At 41.2% G+C, this 25,813-nt stretch overlaps 1 protein-coding gene across 3 annotated transcripts in view; it reads right to left on the bottom strand.

The window, feature by feature from the left end:
• The window catches only part of MTMR7 (myotubularin related protein 7), a 104,413-nt gene that overhangs the window by 32,373 nt on the left and 46,227 nt on the right, over positions 1-25,813 (bottom strand). For all 3 annotated transcript variants that reach the window (XM_025984574.2, XM_072763623.1, XM_072763622.1), the window contains exons 4-6: positions 25,344-25,501; positions 14,723-14,851; positions 7,600-7,734 (exon numbers count right to left, since the gene is read on the bottom strand). In XM_025984574.2, the coding sequence (XP_025840359.1) occupies positions 7,600-7,734; positions 14,723-14,851; positions 25,344-25,501 (422 nt within the window). The remainder of the gene's footprint in view (positions 1-7,599; positions 7,735-14,722; positions 14,852-25,343; positions 25,502-25,813) is intronic.

The following is a 25,813-nucleotide window of genomic DNA, read 5'->3' on the forward strand; positions in this document are numbered from 1 at the left end:
AATACTACTTTTGATGCTCTTATATTTTTTGTTACCAACAAGATATATTAGGTTTGTAATTTAAATAATAGACATAACACATATTAGAAGTGAAAAATAAAACAGCAGAGGGCAAGCCAGTGCCGCTCAGAGCTGGGGCCAGCAGATGGCTGACATCTCCATAGCAGTTCTGCTCATGACTTAGCTCCTGTGATGTCAGCTGGGTTACATCAGCCCCCAGACACTGTTTCCAGTTACTGTCACCTTTCTCCTGGGCACACTATGAGGAGAAGGGCTTTGGCCTTGCTTAAGGAAAAAAATACAAAAATGATGTTATTTTGAAGACAACCTATGTTTACGCTTTAAAATTTTTGCATATTTAGGGGATCTCTGGGTGGCTCGGTGGTTTAGCGCCTGCCTTTGGCCCAGGGCGTGATCCTGGAGCCCCGGGATCGAGTCCCATGTGAGGCTCCCGGCATGGAACCTACTTCTCCCTCCTCCTGTGTCTCTGCCTCTCTCTCTATCATGAATAAATAAATCTTTAAAAATTTTTTAAAAAAATAAAATTTTTGCATATTTAAAGGGGAAATTGTTTTCTAAAATTACCTATACACATCATTCATTTGAAACTTACAGCTATAAAATATCATCTCTTTGTATAATTATTTTCCAAAGCCGCTGGCCTATCCTTTATGACAAGCTTTATAAAATAAAACAACTGATAGGATACTTGCAAGAATCCTTTTGCAATATGAGCCTTATATTCCTTCTGTATCTTGAATAACTCAAGTTAAGCCTACTCACCACATACTGCAAAGATACTCTTTTTAAACAGCATAATAAGTAAAACCCCAAATAACATTATTATTATTTGAATGTATAATGAGAACTCTGTGTTCCCATCTTTAAAGGTTGAGTACCTGCAACCTGGGATAATTTGCTGACAGTCTTTCAAAGCCAAGGAGCAACACAAGATGGCTTCTTGAAAGTCAATGGTACTTCTCATAATGAACAGAAGATGGCAATATTTAATCTATCATCCAAAGTGTACTTTGTCAAGGTTTCCGTGGATTTCACAGGAGACCTATCAGGGTGGTGTAGCAAATGCCTAACCCTCAAAGCAGGAAATAGGTTGTGTGATTAATAAAAATTCAAGAAGCTATCCTGGACCTATTTTATAAATTTCCAGATACAGTGTCCCTTGTATGAACCAAACAGTATTAGAGTAAGTCTAATTTGCCCCTTTGCCTTTGGCTGAGAACTCCATCTCATGACCGACGGAAAAGCTATTCATCTCAGCTCGAAAAACTCTCAAAGAAATAAAACACTGAAGGTAAATGTGTTACAGCTTCAGTTTATGTGTGAGGAACACAAGAGACAAATGGCTAGGAGGGCTGGAAAGAAAGTGCCCTGTTTTCTCACCCAAGATCACTCTACTATCTGATAATCTCAACATCTTTAGGCACAGAAAAACTCTTCAGTGAAACAAAAAGAACCTACTCATTTCTCCACAAACTCTTAACAAACACCTATGTGTGTCAGATGCTGAACAGAAAAGAAAGATGAATATGAAACTGTCTCTGCAGCCATAAGCTTCTAAGTGTGGCAGGGAAAGCACACGGCACCAGATCACAATGGACTCGACCAGCCAGGGCTGCTGCGTGATAGGCAGAGGCTATGATGGTGGCAGGAGTTCGAGTCCAGAACAGCCCCACGTGGCCTAGGGGTTTGGGGGTCACATTTCATGAAAGCAAAAAGCCTTGAGATCGACTTCAATCATCTGGAAAACGGAGACAAAGGGGAGGGCATTCCAGAAGAGGCAAGAGGCAAAATCAAGGGGCAGATGGGGGGGATCAGTGAGTCAACCGGGGAGCAGATGGTTCATGGATGGTTGCAGAGGCAAGAGAAGCTAAAACTCATTTAGCATCCTCTACAGAGAGGCTCAATTCAGAAGGTTAGACTTTACCCACGGTGGTGGAGGGCAACTGGAGGATTCTGAGCAGGTTTATTTGAAAATTTTAAGATTTAGTGTTGATGGCAGAGAAGATCCACTAGACCAGAGTAGAAGATGTAGGCTCCACGGGGAGCTTGCAGGGCTGGTCTGTGGTCAAATCCCTCCAAGAGGCACACAGCACGACTCAGTGAAGACTGGCTGACTGGCCGGCCAAACAAAGGACTGAATATTGAAGTGGAGAGGTGAACAGCCCAAGAATGTTAAGAAACACAATCAGATTCTTCCTCTGACCCTAAATCAATGAGAGACAGCTAAACCATGAGAACTTAGCCAACGATAATCTTAATATCAACTTAATGGTCAGCTTGGTCACTCAAAAGACTACAACTATCTGAGCCTTGCAGTCTCAAGTTTCAGTAGAGTACACCCTGTACCTGAATAATGACAGGAGCCGATCTGACGGCGTTGGGAAATGAGAACAAAAGTTATCTTGGCAGGAGGAAGACTGGGCCACGGCCTAGCAGCGGGCGTCACATGACGATCCTTTCCCTCCCTCCATCTGTAACTGGTGACATGAAGAACCTTAACTTGTGGCATAAACATGAAAATATGGGAAGGCTTGCTTTCTTGCTACTACTGTCTACAACTCTGCTAGGGAAAGCCTCCTCTCCTACCCCTGAGGACATCTTAGAATGAATAGCTTTTGGGTTACGCTCAACAGAGAAAATCACCATGCAGTTCCATTAAAATTGCAATCCCCTATATGAGGGAAAATTCTCTCTTTTCCTCATTACAGGCTATGGGGACAGGTGAGGGGTCTGCTCTCCCACTCCCTTCCTGTGCCTCTTTCTTCTAGGCACTGCTTTGGGAGGGTGTGTGTAGCGGGGGAAGTGCAGAGGAGGGATATGTGTTAAACATCTCTCTACAAAGCAGGCAAGACTGGTTCTCTCTGCATGACGTCACTGCTTTCCTGGTGACACTCACTGGGCATCGCTGCCCTCTTGGTGACAAGTGTCCAAATGCGGCATCCCCTAGGGCACGCGTGTGGGCTCTTGGAGATATAAGGTACACAGGTCGCTGACATAGGAGACCCCCTGGCTTGAGACTCTTCCAGTCCCCTCGGCTTCGCTCCCCAGCAACCACCCCACAGTCACACGCAGCTGGGAAGTGCCAGGGGACATGCCTGCTTTGGAGGGACACTAGCAAGATGATTCCTGTGCACTTCCTAAGTCAGTGTGTACTTGACCCCCCAGGAAATGCCTCCATCCTTGCACTCCCAAACAGAAGGCAGAAAGACTGCTCCACTGCCCCTGAACGCTGTGCTCTCCAATTGCCCTTCCCCTTGCTCGCCACCATGGAGGCCATCAGCAAGGATGGGACAGACACGCTCTCTTTCAGGCACCCCAATCTTTACAACCGATTCTTCAGATCCCCCCTCACAGGATTTGGTGAGTAGAAACCACCTAACTACTGATCCTAGAGAAACACAAAAACTTCTAACATCCTGTCATGCAACTTAAAAAAAAAAAGTGCTTATAGGGTGCAGTTAGAAACCATAGCCATGAAGCTGTCTTTGGAGAAGGAGCAAGGACAAAAGGCAGGTGGTAGCCTCGCCTCACCCCTTCTCAGAACCTCTCAGTGCTTCTTCCCAAGGTGCTGCCATCAGAGTCCCGCTCAGAGCCCTGCTGGCTCCTCTGGCCTGGCCTGATTTTGGATGAGCTTGGGGCTGGTCCTTCAGCTCTGTGTCTCCAGCTCCACTGGGTGTGTGCTTGGAGGTAAGCAGCCCTCCTGAGCCTCCTTTGGACACAAGGCTCCCCTGGAGATTTCTGCGAACAGCACCATGGTCGAGTGGAAGGAACACAGGCTTTGGCGTCAGATGAGCCTGGATGGCATGTGGGCACTGTCCTGAACTGTGTGACCTTGGGCAAATTATTTGACCTCTCCAAATCTCAGCCCTAGCCATAAAGAGAAAACATCTCCCAAGTTTCAGGATTATTGTAAGAATTAAATGACCATTTTTGCAAGCTGAGCAAAGTCCCAGGATGAAATAACAAGAAGTCATCAACAAGGCTGGGATAAAATTATTTCCCTCTCATTTTACAATTCAACATCTACTGCATTAATACTGTTTCCTATCTTCTTAATGCACCAAATCCCAGCAGTAATATATGACCTCAAGGGTATAGTTGTTTTTGAGCAGATATTTAATACATGCTGAGGACCTCACTGCCTCTGCCTCTCAAGATTTTAATGTCAACCAGCAATCCAGAAGGCTTTCCTCACAACAGGCAGCGTGCGTGCCTTGGGCCAGTCTTGCTTTCAGGGCAGCAATGATCCGAGTGGCCTCCTAATCCTTTCTCTTTTTAATTAAACCTGAGAGCAAACCCAGCAGTGCCCCATTTCCCGGCTCCCCACCACCTATAGCAGGCATGGGGTCCGTCTCCTGGCTACCAAGGAAGCCTAACACTCTGCAGGAACCAAAAATCAACAGACTTTGTTCTAAGCAGACAGTTTAAAACTCACAGGATGTGTGTGTACGTATGCATGAGCAAATACAAGAACAGGGCACTTGTATGAGACGCCAGTTTTCTTTAATGGATCAGCGTCATACTTCTTATCGCCGACAGTAAACATGCTTAGAGCTAAATATACCCTTCAAATCAAATCCTCTGGATTAATTCATTTTAAATCCGGAATATGCCTGCCTCAACAGCTGTTACATTTCCCAGAAGGTTTACATGGGGCATAGTACACACTTGGATCGCTGGCCCTGGAATGAGTAGGTGAATCTGTTTGGCTTTATTTAAATCTGGGACAATAGGACAGGAGAAGGGCACCCCAAATCAGTAAAGCCCTGGCCCTTCTTTCCTTATCCTGTGTTCAGTCCATTTGGCTAAAATGCAGACATTCTTTAATTCACCTCTGGTCACAAGGAAATTAATTCCAAACAGCTGCACTTCACTTACACGAAAGGTACAATGGAGAGGACAGAAAAGAGTCAAGGTTAGAAGGGAGGGGTTACAGGGCGATCAGCCAGAGAGAAAAGCACAAATCCGAAGACAAAGTAAAGTCAGAGGTCTTCTGGTTTCTTTCAAGTGAAAATCTGTAAGCAGAACAGCTTTGTTGTTGATGTTTGTTTTGTTTTTGTTTTTTTTTTTTTTTTAAATTCTTACCAGTGTGTTTTGCTTTCAGATTACCGAAAAGGAAGAGAATCCTTTGCCTATAATCTACTAGAACGGGATCTAGCTGTAACCTGGGTCTTATCACTGATCTCCAGGACTGATTTGCTGACCTGGTGTCTGAGAGGGACTCCTGCTCCGCTGCCCTGCCCACACCCATCCCACAGCTGCACTTCCATCAGAAGCACGGGACAGTCGGAGGTTGAGGTTATGACCAGGGCACAGATCGGAAACGAGGAAAACATCAAATTAAGTGAACCAGGTCATGAATCACCATATTTGGTGAGATGAGGCTCCAAGGAGCATTGAAAACCGCCAGGGGCTGAGTGCCTACATAATGGATAATGTCCAATTCTCAATTCTCATATGGCTCACAAGTATAGACTATGTCTACAGTTACCTATTCTTAATATCGGTGATACTTTCAGTGATTTGGGCTGTTGATCATACTTTCTGCTTCCTGTTCTAATGTTTATTGTGTCCTTATGTTCCTTTTAAAAATAGCTTCACTGACATATAATTCATAGACCTTACAATTCATCCACTGAAAGTGCACAGCACGATTCAATGGTGTTTGGTGTATTTACAGAGTCATGTAACCATCAGTACAATCTATCTTTAGAACACTTTAATCACCCCCAAATGAAATCCTCTACCCATTAGCTGTCACCCACAATTCCTCTCATCCTCTTGGCCCAAGGCAACCACCAGTCCACCTTCTTTCTCTACAGGTCTCTCTGTTCTGGACATTTTATATAAATGGAATCATACAATGCGTGTCCTCTGTGACGGACTTCTTTTGCTTAGTGTAACATTGTCAAGGTTTCTCCACATTGTAGCACATCTTGGTACTTCATTTCTTTTTATGGCCAAATAATATTCCATTGAGTGGACATACCACATTTTAGTAATTCATTCTCAGTTGATGGACATGTGGTTGCTTCTACTTTTAAGCTACTATTAACTATGAAGAAATAGTCACAGATAAGTTTTTGGTGGACATCTGTTTTCATTTCTTTCAAGTTAGGGGTAGAATTGTTGATGATAAGGTAACTATGTTTAACATTAAAGGTTCTAATGCTCTTTTAACCTTTTCATGATTAAAATTTTTTCAAACTATAATAATTATAAAGTGAAAACCTTCTTAAAATCCTCCTCTTGCCCCACAGGAAAAACCACTTTTAATGGCTTCACATACATTCCTTCAGATTCTTTCAATACATAGAATAATATATGATCCAATTAAAAAATAAAAAAGTTAAAAAAAAATAAAAAAGTTAATATAAAAAATATCTGTTTATAATTATTATTACATAAATGGGATGACATTATACATTTTTTCTGTATCTCACTCTTGTTGCTTACTAGTAGATCTTGAGCACTTTTCCATACCCATATGGAGAGATGGGCTATATGTATTTTTTTTCTTTCTTTAGGCATAAGTCCAGGTACATTTTCATTATTGGCAAGAAATAGAATGCCAAATATGTTGAATAAGGCCATTTTGCTTTATAATCTCATTGTGTCTGATATATTCCATGCACTTGTAGGTGATTTGGTATGTATTCACTGGCACATCCTTCTGAGGACTCGTTTTGTTGACTGGTTTACAAAGAAGTGGTTTAAGCAGTGAAATAGGAAGTTAAATTGGACCTAAAAAATGGAAATCTGTATGGAAGATACCCTGCAAGATGAACTTAGCTTACCTCTTGACAACTAGATCCATTACTTCCTCTGGATTGTTTTATTAAATTATAAAATCAGTGTATAAATACTTGCATAATTAAATTTTTTCAACAAGAGACATGTAGAAAGTTCTCTACCTCTCTAAATCCTCTTCTCCATGGAATTTTAACAGGCTGGTGTTTATCCTTCCATATTTTTAAAAATTTCAATAGAAACATTTATATACCTGAGTTTTATTTGACACAAACATAATAGTATACATAGTATTTTGTGATATTTTTTTTTTACTTGACATTATATATTGTAAATCTTCTGGAATCACAGACATGGATTGCTGCAAGTTGAATTTGACATGGTATATAGCTGAACACCTCACAAAAATTAAACAGTGGGAGATCCACAGTAATTTCTTATTGTCAGAGTGGAAAAGGTCATTTTAGAAACAAACCAAAATAAAAAAAAAGAAATCTGGTGGTGTTTAGGAGGGCAAACTCCAGAATTAAGCCATGCTCATTTGTTGTTTGCACTGTGTACCCAGCACAATGCCAGGAGCCGGGGAGCTCTCCCAAGTACCTGGCGGGTGAGGCACTCAGGTCACCCGTGGACTCGCACAGATGTGGAAACCTCATGGAGACACGCTCAGCCCAGCAGGGCAGCCACATCCTGACTATCCAAGAAGGAGCAGCCTCTTTGCAGATGAGGCCCTCGGAGAGGGGATGGTGGTCCCTGTACCTCTGCCTCCTCCCACCCAGGTCCACGCTTCAAAGCTGCAAAGACACCGATGTGAACGGCGACACTTACTTTAGGCCGAGTGTCCACGACGTAAATGAAGTCGCTTCCCGGATTGGCCTTCCTGATGGCCTGGAGCATCTGCTCATCCTCGAGGCACCGAGCACTGAAGCCGGACAGGGGCTGGCTGCTCCGGCAGATGGAGGCCTGTGGGACACGGCAGGGTCAGGCAGGTGCCCCACTGTTCCCACCGGCACCTCACAACTGCATCCCCAACAACGAGCCTCTGGTTCTCTCACACCCTGAGCCAACCTGCAGAAGGATCTCAATGCCTTCCAAAAACCAAGGCTGGTTTCTTTTTAATTACAGGCCAAAGAAACCACTACAAGGGTAAGCAGTGCAAAGTTTCTGTGTAAAAAATTAGGAGTGAACATGCATGCTTAGGCTGGACCTAAATTATGAAATATAAAGCCACTTAAACAGCCTACTTTCCCTTTCATGGCATTATTTAATCTTCCTGCTGAAGGTAGAAATATAAAGTAAATAACTATTGTCCTAAAATTTACAGGATACTGCTAATAGCAAGACTGGTTTAAAAAAAAAATAAGTTATTTTGTAATGGTTTCCATCAGTTTTTTTACCAGCTCATTTAGAAACCTCACGAATACTAAAAACCAATTCTAATCCTAAATGGGGGTGTTTCCACTGTGATGAGAGCCCAGACTGCTGCCGCTGGCGTTGACACCTAGGACAACAGACACATCCCCAGGCTGCCCCTAGCGTGTTAGAAGCAGGGGTTTCTCTGGAATCAAGCTGTATTCTATTCTGCAATTTCCCTAGTCTGCAAGTCCGACAGAGCATGTTGTATCGTCAGACAACATAAACAATAGCATAAACCTTTCCCTGAGTTAGCAGTAGGGGAGTATGGATACATTCTCGCAGTCCTAAAACGTACACTTTATGGCAAAGTACTTTTTAGGGACTTAGATTTTATTTTCACACTTAAAGAAATGACTCTTTCCAGGAATCTGCACTGAGGTTGTGAGTCCTCCAGATGGGAGGATGGAGGAAGCGGGGGTCGGTGAGGAAGGGAACCCACTTGCTCCAGGAGGACAGGCGAAGCAGGCCAAACTCTGAAAACGATCATGGCTAAGCTTGCTCAGGGTGCCTGCACTTCAGACTCTATCCAGAAAGGGACAACCCAGCTCGGGGTCCCAGCAAAGCTTAACTGTCCCTAATGCTCAACCCAGGACAACTTAGCTCAGGTTTGAGATTCCCTGGAAGAAAAGGAAGCGTTGGGTGCTCCTCATTGGAGAAGGTGGGGATGCTTCTCACTCACTATACCATCTTTCAGCTGAGGACCTGCTGGCCAGTCTGAGGATCATAGAACAGTTAGACACATATATGCGCAACTGCTAGAGAGTTCCAGTACCATCTGTAACAGTGAGGGGCAGTCACTGAGGTCAGTCAAGAACTCTGGGGGTGCCTGGGGGCTCAGTCAATTGACCATCTGACTCTTGGTTTCAGCTCAGGTCATGATCTCAGGGTCGTGGGATTGAACCCCATGTCAGGCTCTGCCTTCAGCAGGGAGTCTGCTTGAGATTCTCTCTCTCTCTCTCTCTCAAATAAACAAATAGATCTTAAAGAAAAAACAAAAAACAAAAAAAAACAAAACTAAACTAAACTCTGGGCCCTGCAGCCAGATTCAGAATTCAGGAGGGAAGCGCAAGGGAGAGCGGCAAGCAAAGCAAAGGGGCAGCAGAGCTGCTCGGAGTTGGAGAACTCCTGAATTATTGGCTGAAGTGCAATTGCAGGATGGAAGAGAAAGCGACTGGGGGTGGGCAGTGCTGAACCTGGATGAGTACAGGTAGGGGAGAAAGGCAGGCCTGGCGGGGACCAGTGGTGGGGACCACTGGCGGGGATGGGGTGCTGGGAACAGAAGGCAGGAGACTGCCACGGAGAGATGGCCACAGATGGCTTTCTTAGTGCTTCCCCTGTGGGTTCTGCTGCTTCTGCTCTTCAAAGGCTCTGCCCCGTGCCCTGAGGCCATTCTGACAGGTGAGAGCACACTTCTGAGCAAGTTCTATGAGATATTTCATGGGGGTTGGGAATGATCATTAATGCAGCTCCCACCAGGTAAGGTCTTAGACTATCAGAGGACTTGGATGGGAAGGAAGCACATTTAACTGGTGAGAATTTGTCTGAGAAATTGTCACGCACCACACCTGAGCTCACTAAACAAGTGAGACTCCAACTATTAAATGAAGCCGGGAGGACACCTGGGTGGCTCAGTTGGTGAGGCGTCTGCCTTTGGCTCAGGCCATGATCCGGAGTCCAGGGATTGAGCCCCGCCTGAGGCTCCCTGCTCAGCGGAGGAGTCTGCTTCTCCCTCTGCCACTCACCCCACTCTCATGCTCTCTCTCTCGAAATAAATGAATAAAATCTTTTAGAAAAGAAAAGAAAGGAAAAGCAGCCAGGGAATGATCACAACCATCAATGATCACCTGCAGGTTGAGAGCAGCTAGTTTGAAGTAAAGGGTGAGGTCTGAACAGTTACACTATAGAACGTGGTCAATAAACTAAACCAGATATATTAAACCAACTACACTTTCATATTTTGTAGTTATATATTCTTAACCGATAGATACACTCCATATGGAATTCTCTGTTGCCTCGGTGCTGACATAGTGACCAATTTTGTGTGGAGCAATAAGTAGTCCTGAAGTGCTTCTGCTTACCTTGTGCGTACCCCAGACAGTCACACTGTTGAGAGAACACTCCCCTTACCTGGCAGCCTTTCTTACTGATGTCTTTCACCCGAGGGAGGAGGTAAAACTCTTCGATGGTACACTGTCAGGAGAGCTGCTCATTTACAATGCTACTGGTAATTAAAATATCCAACATTTTTTGAATGCTTATTATGTTGCAAGCACTCTTAGAAAAACTTTGTGTTATTTTTATTTAATCTTCTCAATTACCATATAAGAAGACCTGTTATCTGCTCCATTTTACACGAGGCAACCAAGGCACAGAGAGGTGAAGTAACTTGCTCAGTGTCATACAGCTAAAGCCAGAAATTTCATCCAGGCATAACATTTTCTGATCCTGGATTCTTAACCAAAATAATATAGCACCAAAGTATGGAAATAAGTCAGGAGGCAGGAGAGAGAATTGAGAATGCAGTGTTTAAGAAGGTCTGGCTTTCAATCCATAGTTGGCTGTCACTTGCTATAGGATCTTGGGTAACCGACCCAAAGACGGTAGCCTCTGTCTTTGAACTTTGGTTTTCTCATCTACAATATGAGGACAATAATATCAAAATTATAGAGTGTGGGCGCCTGGGTGGCTCAGTCGTTTAGGCATCTGCCTTTGGCTCAAATCATGATCTCAGGGTCCCGGGATCAAGCCCTACATCGGGCTCCCTGCTCAGCAAGGAGCCTGCTTCTCTCTCTCCCTCTGTCCTTGTGCGCTCTTGCTCATTCTCCATCAAATAAATAAATAAAATCTCTAAAAAGAAAACCTACAGACTGTGATGAGATGTATAATTTTCCTAGAACTATACCTAACACATAGCGAGTTTCAATAAACATGAGTTATAAAAGGAAGAAAAAGGTCTATATGTTTCTTAAGGAACATCACCTGTTTGGAAATCTTGTAGAGCTTGGTTTCACAGAGATTTGCACTGTGATTTTTGGAGATCACAATATTGTGATAAGAAAGCAAAACTGCTTTCTTAAAAATAATTGAAGCATTTAGTAAGAAAGAACAAAGGATACAGCAATTTTAAGGGCTGGTAGGTAACAGGCTTCCGAATATAAGCGACATTTCTCATTTATACATCTCTAACTTTTATCTACAAAGCTGTTAATAGTTTGATATCCGAAAGGAATCTGGATGGCTCTGTATAACCCCTGTGCGGTTCAAGGCCTAAATTTTTATTTTGTGCTGCTCTTGACATCTGGTAAAATTGGGAAGGCCTCAAATGCCCACTCTGCTCCTATGGATAAAGCCTCCTGGCTAACCAATTCTCTCTACAGACCAGATGCAGCTCCTGCTCCCGTCTGAATAGTGGGTTTCTGTTTCCTGCTAGCCCATGGAATTAAACAAGCCACTCACATCCTGCTGTGAGTGGAACCTGAGGTCATCTCACCCTCTTCACTACAAAGCCTGCTTCCTGCAATCCCTGCTGGTTCACTCAATTCCTGAGTGCAGGTGCTCTGTGGCCCTGCACAGCATGCCGTGTCCTCCTCCCTTGGGGAGTGAGTATGTACAACTAACAAACTGCTGACAACCTCTTCTGCCCATTGTCAGGTGTCATGTGTTCAGCCTTCCCTGGAACCCTAGGGCAGGAATGCTAATCTCACCAACAAGTGAATAGGAAGTGATTACAACACCGCGTATCTTAAAAGCTGATCCAAAAGGAATGATGTACCCTCGGCAGGGGCATTTAGATCAGAGGATTCTCCACAGGACTTCTAGCTCATGCGATGATGTGCATTTCGCATCTTAATCCAACTACGGATCCCACAACCCCACATCAGCTAAGCCACCTTTCCAGCCAACAAAAGGGTCCCTAAAATAACAAAACAGTTTGTGAGGAACAGTTTAACCAAAACATATGATATTCTTACTCACAAGCATAAGTTTTACTGGGTGAGGAATATATATTCTTAAGTTTAAAGTGTCTAAAAACCACAAAAGGGAAGGAAGAAAGATCAGCAAGTTTACATAATTTCTACCTGATTTTTCTGTTTACTTTTTATGGAAGACTGCCTGGTTTATGTGTGAGTTTTCCTGAGCAACGACAACATGAGCTGTTGCTATGTTACCTCACACATCATCCATCTAACCACAGAAATCCACCTTCGACAATATTTCCCTTGATAAAAAAATCACTGGATGCATCAGATACATTTACATAATGAAACCTTGATACTAAAACCTCAATATTGTTATAAAACAAAATGGATCATTATGCTACATGCTCGACAGAGTCTAGTTCATGGAGGTGGGAGAGGGGGTATGCATGTACAGGCACACTCAGTGCTTCCCTGGGGTAACCAGTTCATGGAGCAATGCTCAAAAACACATCTCTGTTTTGTACTTTGTAAGAAGAGCTAAAACATGACGTATTGTCTTTCTTAAAGTTCTAAATATAGGAAATCAATTATTTTAAATTATAAATGATGGCTGTATGACTCCTTCTCAAGAGAAAAGGAGATCAAGTAAAGAATGGCACACAATGTGGTGTCTGGGTGGCTTAGTGGTTAAGCATCTACCTTTGGCTCAGGTCATGGTCCCTGCGGGGAGCCTGCTTCTCCCTCTGCCTATGTCTCTGCCTCTCTGTGTCTTTCATGAATAATTTTTATTTTTTTTTAATTTTAAAAAGAATGGCACACAAGAGCAGGAATGAAATGATGAGAATCTGAGGTCAGCTGGGGAAGAAGCTGGCCTCTGTGGTCTAATGTCTAAGACTTCTAGTCTCTTCTGAGACATCACATACTTGCCCTTTGCAATACTCACACTGACCAAAAAAAAAAAAAAAAAAATCCCTTTTCTCAAGAATATCAGAACAGAAGGAAAAGAAGCAGGATAGACACTACGCCTACTTTTTAAATGCCCAGCCCACCTTTGCCTCTTAAACGATAATAAAAAAATAAAAGATCCTCCCTCTCTTACTTCTTTATCAATGGATATTATAAAAAGTGTCAGTGTTCCTGGCATCATAATTTCAAATGCAATATCATGAAATTCTCTATTTGCTCCATCTTTTTTTTTTTTAAGAAATTCATATCTTTCATTCACCACTGCTCCAGTTCTGTGTAGAGTGAAATATAGTTGGAGTCAAGTAATACAGAACATTAACAAAATACTGGCCTTTTTTAGACCCCATTTCATAGCAGTGAGTATAACTACAAATAAGACAATTTATATCCTTTCAATTAATGGAACTCACACTGCTAAATGAAATCAGACACAGACCCTACCCTACTCCCTCGCCCATAGGTACATGTGCATGCATACACACTCACACACATGTATTCCAATTGTTTATGGCTATGAATTTGCCTTTGAATCCCAAACTATATCATCTAGCTTGAAAATCAAACTTGTCACCTGGCTAAAGTCAAATAACTTCTGAAGTGTGTGGCAAAGACCATTCTTGTCTCCCCAAATTTCTTTTATTGTCCTTCACAGAAATGGAACCATAATTTTTAGTTGTTTACACAGTTACCCATAAGACTATTTTCTTTCCTGCTCTGCGCAATTCTAACAGGATTGCGAGCCGAAGTGTCTCGTGGCGGTTTCAGGAGCCTTCCTCAGAAAGCTGTGCAGGCCCATTAGCCCTCCCACCCTGCTGCTGTGTGGAAATGATGTGTAGTACTGAAGTCATCTCTTATGCCACTTGATGAGGGTCAAAGACAAGGGAAGGCAGAGCAGAAAGGTGCAGGAGCTCAGGCTGAGTAGTGGACAACAAAGGCTCTAGGCCTGGACTGCCCGCTTTTGGAGTTTTATGTGAAAGAAAAATAAAGTTCTATTCTGTTTAAGGCACTGTTAACTTAGAGGCTCTATTAGTTGCAGCAAATCTAATCCTAGCTTTTATAATTTTTTTTAAGTAGGTTTCACACCCAGCACAGAACCTAGCACAGGGCTTGAACTCATGACTCTGAGATCAAGACCTGAGCTGAGTTCAAGAGTCAGTCACTTAATCAACTGAGCCACCCAGGGGTCCCTTATAAGTAATATTTTAAAAATTAAACCTGCTCTCCATAAATAAAGATTTCTTATACTGAGGACACTCAAAAGAGTGTGCCATTAAAAAAAAAAGAAGGTGCCATGGATTCTGGGAGCCTTCCTAAAATAAGCATTTCAAAGAGTCTCTTCAGCACTGTTTGAACAAGCACAGAGCTTCCCAAGGTGACCACTTAGAAAAGGACAGGCATTCACTTGGATGATTAAGTTTAGGTATTTTCAGACTGAATCCCTGTTTATTATCAAATAAACATGAAAGGTCAACATGAGGTAACGTTTTAAGCACAGTTGTGTTGTGTAATACCACACACAGCAATATCCACATACCTTTAAGAATTCACACACACACACACACAAACAGCAGAGGGCTGCTAGAAAAATGCCTGTTTATGATAAAACAAGAAAAGCAAAGCATAAAACAAAAGCATGCCTTGAGACTTACGTGGTTATCTTTATAGTAGTAAGAAAGGGCAGGAAATCGCCGTCTGCTCCGGAATTTGGAACTCCCCACTATGATGTGTGCCGTGGCCGATTTGGGAACATACAGTTCAGTAGGGTAAGAATCACAAACCTGTCACGGAAAATACATGGGGATTTTGAGGCCATCTAGTAATGCCTTGTGAACTGCCACAAGAAATTCCATTCACCATACTTATTTCTAAGGTGCACATTTAAGTTTTCTTAATCAAGTTACAGAGGAGACTATTTTGAGGAAACCAACAGCCACTTCAGAGAAGTGAAGAGCTGTTGATTCCATGAAATCATGGCAAAGGAGAGCAAACACCATCCTTTGGCACGGTCCCTTCTGAGGGCACTCTGAGTGGCAAGATAGCAACAGGTGAGCATTTCTTTCATCAAAAATGAAGAAATTATAATTCGGCATCTTGGTAGCTGAAAAAAGTTCAGCTGCCTGTTTGGAGTGAAAGATAGCCCACCAGTGGGAGGCAAGTGATAGCAGTGAGCCACCCAGGGGAACCTCTCTGTCCCTGGCACACCCCAGGCTCACTCTTGCCTCTGAGCTGGCAGACAAGGCCATGCCCTCCCTGGATATTTCTCCCCCTCAATCCTCCCAAATCTTCTCCATTCTTCAAGAGACAACCCAACTCCACCTCTTTCAAGAAGCTTCCTCCCAAAGCCTCCAGCTCAGGTAAGTTTCTAGATCTGACTCGGTAGCACACAGTGTAAAAGCTTTTTGTTTCTTAGGTGTGATTTCACAAATGGTAAGAAATGACTTTACTCCTCCTGCACTAGCAGAAATCACTAGCTGTGATTCCCACCGTGGAAACTCTAGAGCCTCAGAATAATCTTGTGAATTAGTCAGAAATCAGCAGTTTAGAACGTGGCTCTGATTTGCCAACCTCATGACCTTCTGAGAGTGAAATTATGCTGGCCTCTAAAACTGATAAAACAGAGAAATAATATCCCATGCAGTTGATAGAGGGGTCAAATCAGACAAAGCACTTTATAAACCACCAAGTCTGACATAAATAAATGTTAGTGGTGGCAACAGTAATCACTGACTTGTTGCTCGGCATGTTGACATTGCTCGATCTCTTTGCAAAGATTGCCCAGATGGCAGTTCCTGGGCTTCACCAAAGTAGCTGTTTATTTCTCAGAAGTCAAGCATCTTCTTGGTCTTGTAAGAGGAGTCCCCAAGGAGGAGCAGCAACAGGAGTTCAACAGTCTAGCAACAGTAGAAATGTGCTAGACGAATGTCCTCTGTCCATCTCTGCTCACACCTACCCCTCTGGAAAAATGGAACTGAAGGGAATACAAACCCACCCCAAGGAAGAGCCCAGCCTCCACCACAGCTCCTGATACCTGCCCCAGGACGTAGCCCTCCCTCACCTGCATCCTCTGTCTTTGTTACCAGACTGGTGAGCAATATCAAGCTGGAGATAAAAGGGCCAGAGAAGTGACATTCTCTGGCTCAACGTGTGATTTCAGCAGTGAGCCGAAGACATTTTAGGGAAGATTACCGAAGACTTGAAAGACTTTGAGACTCTGGCCTGGGCACTTTGGAGGAAATCCAGTTCCAGGAACACCAATACTCTGGAGGAAAATCTTGTACCAAGAACAGATGGCTCAACCTAGTTGGACCCAGAGAGCTCTGCCTGGAATTACTGTCACAAGACACTACTCCTTCTTCCCCATGCAAATCTGGTGTCTGAACCCATCTTCAGTCGGTTGGCCAAAACATGACAACACAGACCACACCTGCTTGTCTGAGGCTAAAGAGACATGTAGTCATGGCACCAGGCTTATGACGTTTTCTTAAAATAACAGTTTTAAGAAGGAAGTTGGGAGGTTTTCAGTAAGGTGGGAATCACCTTTCTTCATTATTACAACACTAGGGAATTGCAAAGTTATTTATGATGAAATAAAATAAGAAAGTAATAAATGGGATTTCTCAACATGCCTGATACATAGCCTTTCTGAATAACAGAGGTGGGTCTTGGAACTGGGGAGCTCCTGCTGGGTCCTCTTGTGGCCTCCCAGGACCAAGGATGCTCAGCTTGTCTCATGCTGTAACCTTTACATGCACCATCCCTGGTGCACTAAGAGGAAGGTAAACAGAGTCAACTCTCCTGAGTGCTCCTGGCCCAACCCTACTTAGGGACCTGACTGCTATCCACTCTGCACCCTCCTCCTTCCCAAGAAAAGAAGCAAAGACTTTCCCACCCTCTAAGAGTACCAGGGTACTCCCATTGCACAGTGTTGGAAATCATGGACTTTTGAGGTTTGCCTGAGTGAGGGCCGATGAGGCCAGTTATGGGGGACACCTGCTTTCCCCAGAGCACAAGGTCTAGATGAAAAGAATTCAAGGTTCAGAACTGAAATATGAGCATTCTGATAAGCACTTGAGTGGGAAGCTCTACAAAAAGCTAAAACACCTTTGGAATAAAAAGTCAGACCCATAGTGCCAGTTAGCTCAAGTTCCAAGACACAAATTCTTAACCAAACTAGAAAATAGTGAATTCATCAAGCTTTCATGAAAGCTGACAGCACTTTCATGTAGAAATTTATTTTTTTAAGATTTTTATTTATTTATTCATGAGAGACAGACAGAGAGAGAGAGAGAGACAGGCAGAGGGAGAAGCAGGCTCCATGCAGGGAGCCCGATGTGAGACTCAATCCCAGGTCTCCAGGATCACACCCCGGGCTGAAGGCGATGCTAAACCACTGAGCCACCCGGGCTGCCCTCATGTAGAAATTTAAAAACAGTCCTGAAGGCACCTGGGTGGCTCATTCAGTTAAGCATCTGCACTGGGCTCAAGTTATGATCCCAGGTCCTGGGATCGAGTGCTGGGGGAGCCTGCTTCTCTTTCTCCCTCTCCTTCTGTGCCTCCCCCTGCTCATGCATCTTTCTCGTGCTCTCAAATAATCTTTTTTAAAAAATGGTTCTGCATAGCACTGACCACTGTCATTTTTGCAAGAAGCTCACACAGTTATAGTTAAAATTCTGACAATGAATAATGCACACTGAAGTTTATACCACCAAATTCTGAAACTAATCAAAATTTCCAAAATTTTGCCTGGTTTGGAAAATCACATAAGAAAGTTCAGAGAGAATGGGAGATATTCAGAAAAGGCTTCCTCTGAATTTTCCTTATTTATATGACTGCCTGAGCCAATGAAAGTGAAGTTAAAATCATTTCTGCATACATTTTTTTTTATTAATGAGGAAATGATTTTGCTTGTCCTCCACTAAATAAATTAGCCTGTGTGGAGTACCCGCCTATCTTAGTTTGGTCTTGCCAAGAAAAATCTCTTTTGACAATTCTTCCATTCATTCAACGTGTTTTTAAAAATATATTTGACATATACCATTGTACATGTTAATTTGATACATTTATATACTGTACTGTGATTGCCATTGTAATGATAATCAGCACCTTTATCACGTTACATAATTCTCCTTTCTTTTCAGTGGTCAGAATCATTAAGTTCTAGACTCTTGGCAAGTTTGTTGATTATAGTACAATACTGTTGTCTATCAACAAGTTTCTACTGAACACTTCATATGTGCCTGGCATTGTGTTAGGTGCTAGGATAGTAATGAATAATAAAACAGCTACTGGTTTCAAGGACTTTATATTCCCAGGAAAGCTGATCTCTGTAGACGTGGTTGCAATCTTGCAGTAAATGCATTTGCCATGGCAGAGTAGTAACCATCTGAGATGCCATCCAAAGCATCTTAATTAGACCTCTGTATTTATTGAGGACCATCAATTTAGCACATTGGAGAGTTAGTTGTCCGAGACTGAGATAGATCTACATAGACTATCTTTTGTTTTGTTTTGTTTTGTAGACTACCTTTCAAAAATATTTTATTTATTTATTTAAGAGAGAGAGAACAAGCAGGGGTAGCTACAGAGGGAAAGGGAGAAGCAGACTCCCCAGTGAGCAGGGAGACCGAGGCAGCGCTCAATCCCAGGACCTGGGGATTATGACCTGAGCTGAAGGTAGATGCTTACCCAAATGAGCCACACAGGTACCCTGACAACTTTCTTCTTAAACATTGAAGATCTAAAATTTATTTCAAGGAATTTACCATGTAATATTAGGGAAGAAGAAGGAGGGAATAAGCTGCATAAAATGATTTATATATAATTAAATAATATGTAATACATAAAATATAGCTGGAGAAAACTGAAACAAGATTTTAAATTACTGGCTTAGATTATACATTTTATTCCAAGAGAAACAGTAAAATTTTAACCTAGTAATGAATGACAACTACTTTATTCAAGAAAAACATTTTCAGGGATGCCTGGATGGCTCAGGGGTTGAGCGTATGCCTTTGTCTCAGGGCATGATCCCAGGGTCCTGGGATTGAGTCCTGCATCAGCCTCCCTAGGAACCTGCTTCTCCCTCTCTCTCCCATAGGCAGTCTATGTCTCTGCCTCTCTCTCTTGTGTCTCTCATGAATAAATAAAATCTGAAAAAAAAATGTTTTCAAGAGTTACATACAGAAGGAAATCTTCACTTTGAGAGTTTGACTATTGCAGACAAGTCTTATGAGTAGGACTATGAATAATGATGATAGAGATGATGGTGATGTGATAATTAGCCTCCAAAGACCGCATGAACAGAACAAAGCAGCATAGGCTCTGAACCTGTGTTTTTTTTCTAAAAAGAAAGAAATAAGGGTGCCTGGGTGACTCCTCATTTTGGCTCAGATCATGATCTCAGGGTCGTTACATCAAGCCCCATGTTCGGCTCCAACTGGTCATGGAACCTGCTTAAGATTCTCTCTCTCTCCCTATCTGCCCTTCCCTCACTTTATCTAAAAAAAAAAAAGAAAAAGAAAAAGAAAAAGAAGGGAGGAAAAAGTAAACATTTTCTCAACCACAAGAGGAAAAGCAAAAGTAACAGATGACACCATAAGGTTCTCAATGGGCTATTAGAAAGTTTTTGAGAAAATCAACTTTTATTATAGAAGTTGGCAATAAATAACGGTATATAATCTTTCCCCCTATTTCATTGGTATTAGTAAAATCAGAAAATCCCCTAGGTTTTCACCTGTTTGTATGCAGTTTGTTGGTTGTAGTTTTGGTTTGCTGTGTGTTACTTTGGAAAATAAACATTGAGTAACTCGTGTTTTGTAGTCTCTACATTTAAGACTTAAGTGACTAAATATGAGTCATGTTTGTGGTGCTAATTCTAGAAGGAAATCTCATCAAAAATAGGAAGAACCTGTGTTTCCAAGAAAATATTATTCCACAAGATGTAGCTTAGATTCATTTTCTTCCTGACTCAAGGGTGTGTCATATTTTTTTAAAAATTTAAAAAGGTATCCAATTTTCTTTAGTAAACTTGGATTTTCCTTCCTTTCATTTCAGGGCTAAAAATTAATTGCCACATACTTCATCATGATTGAGACAGAGAAGCCCCAGATGTCTATTCACAGTTGTACAACTCTGGTTGTTAGATTTAAGTGTGATAACAAAGGAAATTCAGTATCGTGAACATGTCCATTTTACCCCCCAAAATCTATAAATTCGAGATATCAGAAGAATGGGATGCCTGGGTGGCTCAGTGGTGGAGCATCTACCTTTGGCTCAGGTCGGGATCCCGGAGTCCTGGGACTGAGTCCCACATTGGGCTCCCAAGAGAAAGCCTGCCTCTCCCTCTGCCTGTGTCTCTACCTCTCTCTGAGTCTCTCATGAATGAATAAATAAAATCTTAAAAAAAAAAAAAGATATCAGAAGAATGATGTGTAAGGAACTGACCTGCACAATATCAAGTCATTATAAAACCATAATAACCATAATTAGTACAAATGTAATTATGGAAATTATATAGTCTCTAATTGGGAGAATTTACAGGTAGGTAGGGTTTATTTTAAAAAGCAATAAGCGGGATCCCTGGGTGGCGCAGCTGTTTGGTGCCTGCCTTTGGCCCAGGGCGCGATCCTGGAGACCCGGGATCGAATCCCACGTCAGGCTCCCGGTGCATGGAGCCTGCTTCTCCCTCTGGCTGTGTCTCTGCCTCTCTCTCTCTCTCTCACTGTGTGCCTATCATAAATAAATAAAATAAAATTAAAAAAAAATAAATAAAAAGCAATAAGCTAAAACATGGAACAAAATAGGAAACACAACTCAAAACCCTGAGGATCCAAAGATTCCCCAGGGGCAATATGTAAATATCTCCTGAGGAGATATTTGCAACAGCTATAAACAGTAACACACCATGAGCTGGAATATATAAAGAACTTCTATAAATCAATAAGAAAAAGACAAATAACTTTACAGAAAAAAAAGGATAAACAATAACAAGTAGGCAAGTCATAGAGAATCAACTTAAGTTACCAATAAATACAGGCTCACTTGCCAGTTATGGGGAGGATACAAATAAAACCACACAGATCCATTTCACACCAATAAGATTGGTACTTTTTCCAATTTATGTTTTTGATTAATTAATTCATATGGTTATAAAATGAAACAATACAAAAAGATGCACATCCTCATCCTTGTGTTCTGTCCACCCCATACCCATCTACTCTCCAGGTTATCACTTTGGGACAATTACACACATACAAACATATTTTCTTATTTTTCTCATTCTTTTTTCAGATAAAAGATATAACACTATATTCAATATACCGTGTCTAGCTTTTTTTTTTTTAAGATAGTTTTGAAAGTAGTCTCTATACCCAATGTGGAGCTCGAACTTACAACCCTGAGAGTCACATGTTTCACTAACTAAGCCAGTCATGCATCTCTATGCCTTACTTTTTTAACCTAATGATATACTTTAGTAATCTTTCCTTACCAGTAGATGGAATCTACCATATTTTTTAATAGCTTCACATTAATTTAATATATGGATAGAGCAAAACTTATTTAACTCATCCTCTACTAAGAAACTTGGCTTTCTTCTAATATATGCTGTTACAAACAATGCTTCAATAAGTCACCTTATATATCACTATGTGTGTGTATACTGTTGACTTTTTAAAATAAATTCCCAAAAGTAAGACTGCTGAGTCAATGAGTAGGTCTATCATCAAACAAAGGCAGTATCAATTATCAGCGAGTCTGTGGAGTACGGAAAACTTGTCTATCTTGCTATTAGGTCTATTTGTCCATGCATTCACTTTGGAAAGAATCTGGCAATACCTAGTAAGGCTAAAATCTCTTTAATTTCTCTAACTCAGAAATTCTACTCCTAGATGGAAACTCTCAATACACTATGAGTCATGTATAAACCAGTTAACAGCTTTCTGACAATAAAACAAAAAGGGAGGGAGAGGATGATAAGGATAATTTTTTTGAACTATGGTCCATCTGTAAAATGCAGTATAATACAATAGTGAAGAATGAAGGAAGGAGAGCTACAGGTATCAACAGCTTCTTCATTTCTCGATGTCTTAGTTACCTATTTGGGCTATACCTGAGTTTCTCCATTTGCAAAGCAAGGATATTAACCACACCCACCACATGGGACTGCTAACATCTGTCAAGTTTTTAGAACAGTGCCTGGCATGTGGCAACTATAATAGATGTGTTTTCTAAATGAGATGACTCTCAAATACAATGTGAGTGAAATATCAGTTTCAGTAAACTACATTCAGTAAAATACCACGTACAGAAAGCATAAAAAACACAAAATAATACCACATTTTTACTACTTACAAATGTGGAAACATAGAGACAAGGACAACACCAAATTGTGGACAGTGACACTACAGCAGAGGTGATATGGAGGGAACATTAGGGAAGTTTAAAAACATTGATCTATGTGTTTATTTTTGTACCAGGACGATACTGTTTTTATTTCTATAGCTAGCAATCAAATATATATATTTGTGTGTGTTTGTGTGTGTGTGTGTGTGTGTATATATGTTACATACTATATATACAATATAGTTAATTATTACTAAATTTATATAACAAGCTATTGGGACTAAGGAAACTATCAACAAAACAAATGTAATGGAAGAAGATATGTGCAAATAATATATCTGATAAAGGGTTAATATCCCAAATATATAAAGAATTTATACAACTCAACACAAAAAAATAGAAATAATCCCAGTGAAAAATGGGCAGAGGAACTGAATAACTATTTTTCTAAAAAAGACATACAAATAGACAGCAGACACATGAAAAGATGTTCAGCATCACTCATCATCAAGAAAATGCAGATCAAAGCCACAAAGAAGTGTCCCCTCACACCAGTCAATATGGTTAATATCAAGAAGACAAGAAATAGCAATTGTTGGCAAAATGTGGAGCAAAGGGAACCGTCATGTCTCTGTCGGTGAAAATGTAAATGGCACAGCCATTATGCAGAACAGTATGAAGATTCCTCAAAAAATTAAAAATAGAAATATCATAAGATCTGGCAATTCCACTACTGAGTGTTTACCCAGAGAGAACAAAAACACTAATTTGAAAAGATACATGCATCCTTCTGTTCATTGCAGCATTATTTACAACAGCTAAGATATGGAAGCAATTTGCATCCACTGATAGATAAGGAAAATCTATATAATATATATAGATATTATAAACACACACACACACACATACAGAGGAATATTAGTTGGCCATAAAAAAGAATAAGATCTTGCCATCTTATTGTATATGAATGCACTTAGAGGGCATTATGCTAAGTAAAATATAAGTCATATAGAGAAAGACAAAAACAAAAAAACAAACAAACTAGAAACAGACTCACAAATAGAGAGCAAATTGGTTGCCAGAGGGGAGAGGGTCTGGAAGGATGGGAGGAAGTACAAATTTCCAATTATAAAATAAATAACTCACAGGGATGAAGAGTAAAGCATAGGAATATAGTCAATAATATTGTAATAACATTCTGTGGTGAATATACTTACCCTGGTGGGCATTAGGTAACATAAAGAATAGCTGAGTAACTATGTTGTGCACCTGGAACTAATATAACATTGTTTGTCACCTATTCTTCAATAATAAAAAAATTTTAAAAATGTAACCAGAAATGATCAATAACAGGAGATTAGATATAAATGGTCAATCGGCATATACAAATCTACATATCAAGGAATCAAAGCATGTAGAGTAAATAAGAAGGAGAAATCACTTGTCCCACTACCAAGTTGTCAAGAAAACTAAGAATGAACCTCTTTCCCAGTGAGGCACAAGAATCAAGCATTCTCATACAAACTACTGAGAATTTATATAAACTGGGACAACTTCCCTGCAGTTCTTTTTGACAATATGTATAAAAATTTGTATGCGATGCCTGGGTGGCTCAGCACTTGAGCATCTGCCTTCAGCTCAAGGCATGATCCCATGGTCCCGGGATCAATTCCCACATTGGGTTCCCTGCATGGAGCCTGCTTCTCCTTCTGCCTGTGTCTCTGCCTCTCTCTCTCTCTCTATCTCTCATGGATGAATAAATAAAATCTTTAAGAAAAATTTGTATAAACTTTCTGACATAGAAATTCACCTTTAGGAATCTGTCTTTAAAAAGGATTTTAACATGGGTGGAGGTATAGTTACCAGGATGTTCTCACCATGTTTATTTAAAATAGGAAAAAATACTAGTCCTCTGAATGTCTGCTGGAGATTAGGTAGAAAGAATAGGATATGGCCATACTATCTAATGTTACATAATGTTTTTAAATGATACAAAATATACTTATTGGCAGGAAAAAACAGCACGATATATGAAGAAAAGCAGAACACAAGGCATGTGTAACATGATTCCGTATTTGTTATATATATTTGAACAGTTCCTTTTCCTCTGTGTTTTCCAATTTCAAAAAATTAAATGTATGACTTAGATGAGAAAGGAGTTATTAAACTATGCAGATGAGGAAAAGATACTGAAGGAAAATTTTAAAATCTAATGGAAGAATGTGAGGGCACTGAGATGCTGGATATTTTTTCTTTTTCCTCTCTTTTATAAATGCTCTGCAACATTCTTACATTACTTTTACTACTTAAAATACTTAAAAAATTAATAGGGAAACCAACATTGATTTGCAAGCCCATCATGAGGACCAATACGAAATTGATTCTGCTTCTCCTGTTTCCTTTCCTCTCCATATGCCTTTGTAAGCATAGACACATTTCTCCCCATTTCTCTAGGGAAGCCTCTTGGTGACCTTGTGTACCAATCAAGAGTTCAGTGAGTACAGAGAGGAGCTGGTGCCAGACTGCCATCAGAGTCTCTGTGACTTCCCCACTAATCACTCGCTACACTATAAAAAGAGCTGATGGGAGAACTTGGCACTGGCCGGCTCTCCCCACCATTGCCTGGTGATGAGGCCCACCACTGGACTTCTCTGGGTCTCCATCTCCTCAATCATGAGGGAAAGGTGTGTATGTGTGTGTGTGTGTGGGGGGGGGGTGTCTCCATGGTTCCCTTGGCCAAATTTTTTGTTTCTAGTTGCAGGTAAGAATTGCACTTGTAATAACCAAGGGAGACTTGCAAATCCAGAGATCTATATCTACAAAGAGCTATAAAAACTAAAGGAGATTAAACAGAAGTCATGCTAAGCTATTTGGATCATGAGTTCACTTGAATTAAGTATCTGGATTTCACTAGATGCCTGCACTCACTCTGTAGTCTCTATTCACATCGCTGAGCTGCCAATAATTATTAGGGAGGCCCATTCGCTTGTACTCTTCACTGAGATCGATCAGCATCCAGCCCTGTTCTCTTTCTTCTTTATCCAGCTTGGGGTTGAATGAAAAGCAGTATAACTCCTCATATTTCACTGCAAGAAAAAGGAGAATAAAGCCAAATCAAGCCAAATCAAAACTAGGACCAAATCTCCCCAAAAGCATTCTGTCTGGGTTGGAGTTTATCAAGAAGCCAAACCAGCTTCTTGCCTCTTGGGACACTCCTGGAGCACCCCATCTCTGTGGGCAGGTCCACCCACCTCCTCCCATCAGTGGCACAGGGATTTTGTGACAAGCAAACTCAACTTCACAAGAGCTTCTTCCTTTCAGAAACAAGGCCTTTTCCATTTTTTGCCTTTTTTAAAAAAAAAAAAAGTTTTTGAAGACAAACATATTCTCCAAACCAC

The sequence above is a fragment of the Vulpes vulpes genome, chromosome 7 (assembly GCF_048418805.1).
Source record: "Vulpes vulpes isolate BD-2025 chromosome 7, VulVul3, whole genome shotgun sequence".
Classification (NCBI taxonomy): domain Eukaryota; kingdom Metazoa; phylum Chordata; class Mammalia; order Carnivora; family Canidae; genus Vulpes; species Vulpes vulpes.